At 43.0% G+C, this 11,534-nt stretch overlaps 1 protein-coding gene across 1 annotated transcript; it reads left to right on the top strand.

The window, feature by feature from the left end:
* Nucleotides 1–1,223: 1,223 nt before the first annotated feature.
* Nucleotides 1,224–2,564, top strand: LOC107466433 (uncharacterized). Its single transcript, XM_016085409.1, has one exon. The coding sequence runs from the start codon at nucleotides 1,224–1,226 to the stop codon at nucleotides 2,562–2,564; it is 1,341 nt and encodes a 446-aa protein (XP_015940895.1).
* Nucleotides 2,565–11,534: the final 8,970 nt, after the last annotated feature.

Raw genomic sequence — 11,534 nt, 5'->3', positions numbered from 1 at the left:
TATTATGAATTACCTCTTATTGAATTGAAAGAAAGTAGAAGGAACAATACTAGATCTACAACAAAATATAAGAACAACATAAAGGAAATTACAACAAAAGAATAGAAGAAGATGAATGTAATAACAAAGAATTGAGAGATAGAAGTGGAAGAAAGCAAAGATTAAAACCTAGATCTAGGAACTAATCCTAATCATAATCCTAATTCTAGAGAGAAGTGAGAGCTTCTCTCTCTAGAAACTACTTCTAGAACTAAACTATAACTAATGGTAACTAACATCTAAAGTATGAGAGTATGTTCATTCCCCCTTCAATCCTTGGCTTAAATAGCATCAGAAATGAGTTAGATTGGGCCCACAAGGCTTCTAAAATCGCTGGCCACGTTTTGCTTTAAGTGAATCAAGTGGCAGCAACGGCGCGTGCGCGTACTATGCGCGTGCGCGCCACCATACATGTAGCAACTATGGCAAATCTTATATCGTTTCGAAGCCCCGGCTGTTAGCTTTCTAACCCAAGTAGAACCGCATCATTTGGACCTCTGTAGCTCAAGTTATGGTCGTTTAAGTGCGAAGAGGTCGGCTTGACAGCTTTCCGGTTCTTTCATTTCTTCATGAGTTCTCCAACTTTTCATGCTTCTTTCTTCATTACCTTGATCCAATCTTTGCCTCCTAAACCTTAAATCACTTAACAAACATATCAAGGCATCTAATGGAATCAAGGAGAATTAGATTTAGCTATTTTAAGACCTAAAAAGCATGTTTTCACTCTTAAGCACAATTAAGGGAGAAGTTATAAAACCATGCTATTTTATTGAATAAATGTGGGTAAAAGGTCATAAAATCCCTTAAATCAAGCACAAGATAAACCGTCAAATTGGGGTTTATCACATAACGGACTAGTACATTTTCACCTACAAAAGGTATGATCTTCCATCCTAAAAAGACACATTGAATTCTCAATACTGACTTAAGCTTCGGAGTGCTTTTGCAGGTACACTCCCCCATGTTTCTTGCTCAAAGCTCTACGCAATTAGACACCCTCTTGGAATAAAGCTTGGATTACCACAAAGTTTGAAGGTCGGCACCGAAGATAACAACTCGGCGTCGATTCCCAGAGACCGAGCTCTTCCTCCAGGTATCCATACAAGAACAATTGGCACCCACCGTGGGGCCGAGAATATAATCTCTTCCATATATCATCGGCTTCAAGGTCTTCACTTGAAGTTATGGCTGAATTACTTCCACCCACATCATCCGAACTACTTCAAATGGTGACCGAGTTGCGGCAAGCCATGGCCGAAGAGAACCAAAGAATGGCAAATCAAATTACCAACTTGAATAACACCCGAATCGAAAACAACAACAACCGACAAGAAGAAACTGAGCATCAATCAGGGCCGACACACGTCTCTGACGCTGCTCAGCACGAAAAGGAGCAACCCAAGTATAATGAAAAAGCTCGGCCAGAGAATGAGGACGACAATCAGAAAAACTCCCCTGGACCATTCACGGCAGAGGTGATGAACTTCGTGCTACCCCGAAGGTTCACCCTACCGACCACCCTAACTCCCAATGATGGGTTAGGTGATCCGAAGAAATACATCAAGAAATTCACCTCCATAATAATAGTAAACGGTGCATCTGATAAAGTTTTATGTCGTTGTTTTCCATCTTACTTAGACGGTCCTGCACTTGATTCGTTTTGTTCTTTGCCTGCAGGTTCTATTTCTCGATTTCGAGACATATCAAAGCCCTTTGAGGAGCACTTTGCTGGATCGGCCATCTACTTACATGACTCCGATTACCTGAACACAATCAAGCAAGGCCAACACAAAAGCCTCAAGGACTACATGACGAGCTTCACAAAGATAGCCATAAGTATACCCGACCTCCACCCCGAGGTGGAACTGCACGCCATAAAAAGCGGATTGCAACCAGGAAAATTCCAGGAAGCTATTGCTGTGGCCAAACCTAAAACTATGGCTAAATTCCGCGAAAAGGCAAAAGCTCAGATTGACATCGAGGAACTCCACCAAGCTCGAAAAACAGAAAAACCTCATTACAGAGACGACGACAGAACTCGAGACAAAAAGAACTTCAAACCGACTTCGCGGTGTGAGTCCTACACTCAGTTCAACACCAAGCGTGACGATATCATCAAGGAAATCTTGAATTCGAAGCTGATCAAACCGCCAAGGAAAGCCGGCAGTTACCCAGATTCAAGAGGCGCGGACAGATCAAAATACTGCTCCTTACACCAAAAGCATGGACACACTACCAACGAGTGTATCATTGCCAATGACCTTCTAGAGCGATTAGCTTGGCAAGGCCACCTGGACAAATATATCACCGGCCACATGCAGCGACGAACAACCACTCCTGGCGAACAACACCCAGCAATACAGCATGGCCGAGATAAAGATCGGCCAGACACCACCCATCCCGACCAACCAAGGCGTATTATTAACTATATCTCTGGAGGTTTTGCAGGTGGAGGAACAACAAGTTTGGCAAGAAAGCAATCTTACCGAGCTATGCTCTCCATCAATGCTGATCAAATTCAATAGCAAACAATACCACAGTCCCCACAGATAACATTCCAGATAGCCGATCATAACAAAGGTCTACCAAACTTAGATGACCCGGTCGTCATCTCCCTACAGCTCGGAGATCTCCTAGTAAAAAAGGTGTTGCTGGATCCTGGGAGCAGTGCCGATGTCCTATTTTTCTCCACATTCCAGAAGATGAAATTGAGCAGCTACATCCTCCAACCTTCTACTGGAGACTTGGTAGGTTTCTCAGGAGAGAGAGTCCCGGTTATGGGCTCCGTGTGGTTACAAACCACACTTGGTGAGTTTCCCTCGTCAAAAACTTCATATATTCAATACTTGGTAGTTGACTGTTTTAGTCCTTACAATTTAATACTTGGCCGACCTTTCTTAAATATGTTCGATGCTATAGTATCTACAATTCATCTTTGTGTTAAGTTCCCTTTGCAGGATAACACAATTGCAACCATTCACAGTAATGCCCGAGAAGCCAGAGAATGCTACAACAATAGTCTCAAAAGACCTAGCTGAAACACAAAAGCCCATGTTCACAACATCGGCAACATGAACGACCAACAAATGCTGGCCGACCTTGACCCCAGAGCGGGAATACTGGAAAGGCCAACCCCAACAGAAGACCTGCATAAAATCTATTTCACAGAAAGCACGGACAAATTCACATACGTCGGTTCAACATTATCCTTGGAAGAAAAATCCTCATTCCAATCATTCTTACAACAAAATACCGACCTGTTTGCTTGGACCCCAGCTGATATGCCAGGCATCGATCCATCCATCATATCACACAAGTTGGCATTAGACCCATCTGCCCGACCGGTAATACAAAAAAAGAAGAATCTCGGCCATGACCGAAAACAAGCCTCCCTGGAAGAAACCAAGAAGCTCATCAACGCGGGCTTTATCCGAGAAATTAGATTCACAACATGGCTGGCGAATGTGTAACACCCTACCATACAAAGTCTTATGCTTAAGTCATAATTCAGAGATGGCAAGGTATTACGACCTCTAAAATAAAAATTTAGTAAGTATAGTAGTATGAATGAACGATTATAACTAGGAGCCTTTGTAGAAAAAGGGGTGAACAAAAAAATCGCAACTCGAAAGCGCAACACTCCGATCGATAACATAACGAACAAGGATAAACCAACGCTAGATTATATATATACAAAGGAGTGTCAAAAACAGGAATATCAAGACTCAAAATCTGGCCGCGAAGATAACCGGTCTGAGCATAGCGATATATATATATATATAAAACCACAAAATCCGCATGGGTGAGAACCAGAGGTCCTCAGCATGGTAACAGCTTCCACATATATAATACATAATAATAGAGGAAAGCCAAAGGCAATCCTAGAACTTCCTCCAGGTAATATCAAAGCTTATAAACAAGCTAACCCATATGTGGCGACTGACTAAAGATTCTTCAGTCTAACTAATACTTCTCTTTCCAATTCTTTCACACCTCCCAACCACCAGCAGGAGTATAATGTAGCAAACACAGTTATATCAGACAAGAAATATACAAATAGGAACAAATAAGGCATTTAGACAATTAGCAGGTAATATACAGTCAAATAGGCAATCTCAAACAATTCATATAGTATGCATATGATGAATGCCTGTCCCTAGTGGCTGATGATATCATCTGTCGGTTATAGAGCTAACCCGACAAGTCCTGGTAGCTAACCATTGGACTATCCCTCTGTCACGCATCCCCTACTCGAGTTATACTCATCATAAATTGATCATAATCATGATCTATATCCATCACCTTCACTGGTGAATATTTACGGGGGCGAGCTCATCCGGGGCTTTCACAGTGCCCGGCCACCCTTACGACATAGGGTCAAAGTGGAAGTGCAACATTCACAATTCATTCAACAGCATATATGCATTTATACATAGCCATAATCATGGCTCTGCCGTAACACAGCAATAATCCAGCCATCCGGCTCACAGTTAAATCCATAACCAGCCACCCGGCTCACGGTTAAATCCATAACCAGCCGTATCATTAACAATTACGGCCTTTCGGCCCAAGGCATAACAAGCACTTCCACCGCCATCCTCCGCCTCTCACATAATCATCTTTGATCCTCATTGATCATTCATTTTTCCCTTGCTTCACTCGCAAGTTACCACATCCCCTAGCTCCTTTTCTAATAGCTAGGCATATTATAATGATTTAAGACATAAGTGGTGAGATCGGAGGCTTAGAAGTATGAGATTTGGCTTTTAAAACTCAAAAATCAACTTTGGGATGAAAACAGGGCCACGCGTACGCGCACTCCACGTGCACGCGTGGATGGCCACAAAACTTATCGACGCGTATGCGTCATGCACGCTAACACGTGGATTGAAAATTAGCCAATCGACATGCACGCGTCAACCACGCGTACGCGTGGGTGCTCTCGTTCCCCATGCACAAAACTGACATAGTTCTGGCATAACTCTCTGGAAAATTGCTGGGCATTGGGTGCAGCACATTCAGCGCGCCCGCGCACATCACGCGCACGCGTGGATGGCGCTTTCTGGAAGAACGGCACGTACGCGCCAAGTGCGCCTACGCGCGGGGGGTCATTCTGCTAAAAATTTTCTAAGTTAAAAGCTGCAGAATTCACAAACTAAACCCCCCAATCTTCCAACGGACATAACTTTCTCATTTTAAATCGTTTTTCACCCGTTCTTCGAACGGCATGGGCATCCCGGATCTAAGTTCATTTCTAAATAGATTTGGCGCAAAACAGAGATTCGTAGTCCAAGTTATGTCCCACCCAAGTATGCCCAAAACCATGTTTTTCATACAAAACCACAAAGTGCCATTTTCAAAACAAGCCATTTTCAACTCTCTTCAAAATCAATCAAAACATGCCAATTTCATCCCTTTTCTTTGAAATCAATCAAAATATATTAAATGCAACACCAAGCCTCCTCAACTCACACGTTGACACTTTACCACAAATGACAAAATCACTATCCCATCATTTTAACCCACTTCACCCAAGTGGTTCAAACCCAAACACATTGACGTATCACATACTCTTCCTCATGCCAATTTTCAACAATGCCAATTCTAATAAATCATCATTGTACACAATCAATGTCATACTCACCATCTATATGGTTCAACCCACAATTCAACCACAACCAATCATCAAGCATATATCACAACATGCATATTTCTCATACATCATACCATCAAGGCATCAATAATCATCATCACATATATGACCACATCATATATATCAACCATTCAACAACACCAACAATTCAATGCCTATCTTAGGGCCTCTAGCCTAAGTATTTCCTACCATATTACATATTAGATACGAGAAACCGAGACCATACCTTAGCCGATTTCCCAAGCTCAACTGGAGCACTTCCAAACCACTTTTCCTCAAGCTCTCAAGGCCTCAACACCTCCAAGAACAGATTTTTCACCACCAAATCCCTTTTCAAGCTTTTCAAATTTACCAATCAAGCTCTAATATTCACACATACACAACCTAAGCCACAATCATCACACCCATACACAACATCTCAAAACCCAAACATCATAAAACCACAAATTACACTAGGGTTGAGAATCTTACCACACCCAAGGTCCAAAGAGACAAGATTAACCTTCTCCTTCAAGAGAGTTGGGTCCTATAACATCAAAGAGCCCAAAATCTCAACATTTTTTGCTCAGGAAACTCAAAATCAAGGCTAGAAATTCGAAGAGAAAAACGTGGCTTACCTTAAGATTGATTGTATGGGTTTTGTAGAGCTCTCTGCGGTGAACGTGTGGCCATAAACGGTGTGGCAATCGGAGCTCTAGATCAAAAGTTATGGTGGTTTGAAGATCAACCAAGGGAGAGAACTTGAGAGAGTGTTCTTCCCTCCATGGCCTTTCTTTTTCAGCGTGTATTAGTGTTGTGTGAGGAGAGAGAGTGATGAAAACTAGGGTTTTGGATTAGTTTAGTTGGGCCAAGGGCCCACTTTGGGTCCGGTTGGCCCAGTTTGGCCCGTTCGGTCCAATCTTTGTTCGAATTCTATAAAATTGGTAACAAAATTCTCGTCTTAGTCTCCTCTATCATATTAAGACATAAAAATCACATTTTAGGCTTTCTAGAATAAATTCTCATTTATGGGTTAATTAGCCGTTAATTAACCGGGTTTTACATTATACCCACCTAACTGGGAATTTCGCCCACAAAATTCAAATGTAATTACCTGAGAATAAATGCGGATATCCGTTCAAATTTTCTCTTAACTGAACCGATTCAGGTTCCAACACATGGCTAGCATCAGGAGTGTACTTCCGAAGCTGCGACACGTGAAACACGTCGTGCAGGTTCAAAAGATGAGGTGGTAGAGCCATCCGATACGCCACCGGTCCAACCCTCTCCAGGATCTGAAATGGACTAATGTATTGAGGATTCAACTTCTTTGCTCTAATTGCCCTACCTACTCCCGTGGTCGGAGTAACCTTAAGGAAAACATGGTCTCTTTCCTCAAATTCTAAGGGCTTTCACCTCTGATCGGCGTAACTCTTTTGACGACTCTGCGCCGCAAGCATCCTATCTCGGATTTTCTTGACTTGTTCAATGGTCTCAGCTATCATTTCCGGCCCCAACAAGATTTTCTCTCCAGCTTCATACCAACATAGCGGAGATTGACATTTCCTCCCATACAAGGCCTCATACGGAGCCATTCCGATGCTCGCATGATAACTATTATTGTATGCAAACTCCACTAATGGCATATACCGATCCCAACTCGTCGGTTGCTCCAAAACACAAGCTCTCAACATATCCTCTAGTGTTTGGATCGTCCTCTCGGATTGACCATCTGTTTGAGGATGGTAAGTCGTACTCAAGCTTAATCGGGTTCCAAAAGCCTTCTGAAATGCACCCCAAAATCTTGAAGTGAAACGAGGATCTCTATTAGAGATTATAGTAGCAGGTACACCATGAAGTCTCACAATCTCCTTTATGTATAACCGTGCTAGCTCCTCGAGGGTGTAAGTCATACGAATGGGTAGAAAGTAGCTGACTTCGTCAGTCGGTCCACAATCACCCAGATAGCATCAAAACCAGCCCTAGTCCTTGGCAATCCTGACACGAAGTCCATTGCAATACTTTCCCACTTCCATTGTGGAATCTCTAAAGGTTGCAACATCCCAGAAGGTCTTTGATGTTCAATCTTTACCTTTTGACAAGTTAAGCACTTTGAAACATATTCCGCCACATCATTCTTCATACCCGGCCACCAAAACATCGCCTTTAAATTATGGTACATCTTAGTACTTCCCGGGTGAATGGAGAAGCCGCTTTTGTGTGCCTCCTTTAAGATATCCTACCTCAAAGTGCCAACATCTGGCACAATGATCCTACTCTTGAATCTCCATAACTCATCTTTTCCTTCCGACACTCTCCACTGTTTTTCTTGCTCAATAGCCGGTAACACCTTCCATAACGCTTCATCATTTTGATGAGCCTTTAGGAGTTCGGACTTAAAGTCACTTGAGATTTCTAATCAGCTCAAACATAAGGTTCCGGATACTTCTCGAGCACCAATTTTCAGACTCTCGAATCCCTTGAGCAACTTCTCCTCTTGAAGCATCATCCAAGCCACATATAATGACTTTTGACTTAACGCATCCGCCACTACATTCACCTTTCCCGGATGGTAATTCAACTCAAAGTCATAGTCCTTCAATAATTCCATCCACCTCCTCTGCCTCATATTAAGCTCTTTCTGATCAAAGAGGTACTTCAAGCTCTTATGATCAGAGAAAACTTGGAACTTAACCCCATAGAGGTAATGCCTCCACACCTTTAGCGTAAACACGACCGCAGCAAGCTCTAAATCATGCGTAGGATAGTTAACTTCATGCAATCTCAACTGCCGTGAGGCATACGCCACCATATTATGATGCTGCATCAGCACGCACCCTAGACCCTTCAATGAGGCATCACAGTACACCTCAAATGCTCGTTTGGCTCAGGTAACACTAACACAGGTGCAGTGGTCAACTTTTTCTTCAATGTCTGAAAGCTCTCCTCGCATTCAGGAGTCCAAACAAACGGAGTGTCTTTGCAGGTTAACTTTGTCAATGGCAAAGCTATCTGTGAAAAGCCCTTAATAAACCTTCGGTAATAGCCAGCTAAGCCCAGAAAACTCCTTATCTCTGTTACAGTGGTTGGTTGTTTCCAATCCATCACAGCCTCCACCTTAGTTGGATCTACGACTATTCCCTTCTTACTCACCACGTGGCCCAAAAACTTCACCTCACTCTTCCAAAACTCACACTTAGACAGTTTTTCATAGAGTTTCTTCTCCTTTAGAATCTGCAACACGGTTCTCAAGTGTTCCGCATGCTCTTCTTCAGTCTTGGAGTAAATCAGTATGTCATCAATGAAGACAACAACGAATTTATCCAGAAACGGATGGAAAACTCTATTCATGTAATCTATAAACACTGCAGGAGTGTTCGTCAACCCAAAAGACATCACAGTGTACTCGTAATGACCATAACGAGTCCTAAAAGCGGTCTTAGGGATATCCTCACCCCTCACCCTTATCTGGTGATAACCGGATCGCAAATCGATCTTGGAGAACACTCCAGCTCCTTGTAACTGATCCATGAGATCATCAATTCTCGGTAATGGGTACTTATTCTTTATTGTAACCTTGTTTAGCTACCTGTAATCCACATAGAGCCGCATACTCCCATCTTTCTTCTTTACTCGTAGCACTGGCGCACCCCACGGAGAGACACTTGGTCGGATAAAATTCTTACCCAACAAATCCTCTAACTGAGACTTCAACTTAGTCATCTCTAACGGTGACATCCTATAAGGAGCACTTGAGATTGGTCCTGCCCCAGGAACCAATTCAATAGCAAACTCAACCTCTCAGTTAGGTAGAAACTCATTAATATCATCGGGAAACACTTCCGAAAACTCACACACAACCGGAATCTGTTCCAACCTTTGATCATCACCTGAAACACCCACGGTTAACAACAGTATACCCTGACATTCGGTTCCGGAACAGTTCACCATCATCGAATTCAAGTAATAATTATTCACCACGACCGACCCTTCTGTATCTTCTGGTATAAAGTACACCGACTTTGTAGAACAATCAAGCAGGACATAGTTCTTAGATAACCAATCCAATCCCAAGATAAGATCAAGACCGATCATCGGTAAGCAGACTAAATTATGAACAAAATCACGCTGCTTGAACCTAAAGGAAACTTTCGGGCATCCTAGCCTAGTTACCATGGCTTCATGGGTAGCATTATACACTCTTAGATCATAACCTAAAGTTACAACCTTCAGTCCTAACTCATGGGCTTTCTCAAATGCAATGAATGAATGTGATGCTCCCAAATCAAATAAAGCATTTAAAGTTTGACCAGCTATTTCACAGTTACCTCGAATGAGTGTCTCGAATCCCTTGGCACCTATAGCTGAGGTGGTGAACACCCGACCAGTCTGTTATGCTTTCCCAGCACCTTGTTTCTGCTTCTCTGGATAGCTTGCGGCTTTATGCCCGCTTTTCCACAATTGTAGCACAAGCCCCATCCGGCCTTGCATGGTGCTCCTGGATGGTGACTCCCACATCTAGTACAAGCTTGATCATTCTGAGGCTGCTTTCCAAACTTCTTCCCTTGGAGTTGTTGTTGTTGGGCCTCCTGAAAGAGCTTCCCCTCTTGAAAGACGGACCTCTAGGTGCAAAGCTCTTCCCTCGGTTCTGTGGGAATGATCCTTTGTGACTCCCTTTCTCAGCGGTTGCCCTTTTCACACACTCTTCAGCAACCTTACACTTGTTCACCAATTCGGAGAAAGTCCTGATCTCCATTGGTCCTACTGAACTGAATATATCACTCCAGAGTCCTCCTTCATACTTAACACACTTCCATTCCTCATATTCCACCGGAGTCCCTTGACACATACGAGAGAACCTGAACAGTTCTTCAAACTTGTCAGTATACTCAAATACAGACATAGTACCATGCTTCAGCTGTAATAATTCAAGCTCCTTGGCCGTCCTAGCAGAAGTCGGAAAGTACTTCTTATAGAACTCCTCTTGGAAGACATTCCAGGTGATATATTCATCACCCTGCTGCAGAAGACGTCGGATACCTTGCCACCAATGCGACGCCTCACCAGTGAGCATATAGGTAGCGAACTCAACACGCTGTCCTTCAGGTACCACTTGTGCTTGCAGTGCTCGCTCTATAGCCTGAAATCATGTATCAGCCTTAGTCGGGCTAGCAGTTCCCTTGAACTTAGGTGGATTAACCTTCAAAAAGTTTGCCAGTGTCATCGGGCCCTAAACTCCACCTCCATCATTACCATGGTTGTTCATCTGTTGACTAAGAGCCTCAGCAGTGGCTTGCATAGCAGCAGCCATATTCTCCAATGCCGTCATAAAGTTCACCAGATCATTAGGGTTAATCTCCGGCGCACGAGCATTAGTACGACTCCTTCCACGGCTTCTACCGCATCCACGAGGCGCCATCTGGTTCCTATACACACCAAACAATCGATATTAAGTTGATCAGTCTCAATAACGGAAGTCTAGTGCTTCAAAGTCCCAAATGCATGCTCATGAACATTTATGCCAATTATATCAAGCAGATATACTAATAGCACATAACACACATACAGAGAATGCACAGAAGCATAGTCAGTCCGTCCCTCAGGCTCTACAGGAACGAACTGCCCTGATACCATAATGTAACACCCTACCATACAGAGTCTTATGCTTAAGTCATAATTCAGAGATGGCAATGTATTACGACCTCTAAAATAAAAATTTAGTAAGTATAGTAGTATGAATGAACGATTATAACTAGGAGCCTTTGTAGAAAAAGGGGTAAACAAAAAAATCGCAACTCGAAAGCGCAACACTCCGATCGATAACGTAACGAACAAGGCTAAACCAACGCGAGATTATATATAT

This window comes from Arachis duranensis, chromosome 9 (genome assembly GCF_000817695.3).
Source record: "Arachis duranensis cultivar V14167 chromosome 9, aradu.V14167.gnm2.J7QH, whole genome shotgun sequence".
Classification (NCBI taxonomy): domain Eukaryota; kingdom Viridiplantae; phylum Streptophyta; class Magnoliopsida; order Fabales; family Fabaceae; genus Arachis; species Arachis duranensis.
This window is presented reverse-complemented; position numbering and strand designations above follow the sequence as displayed.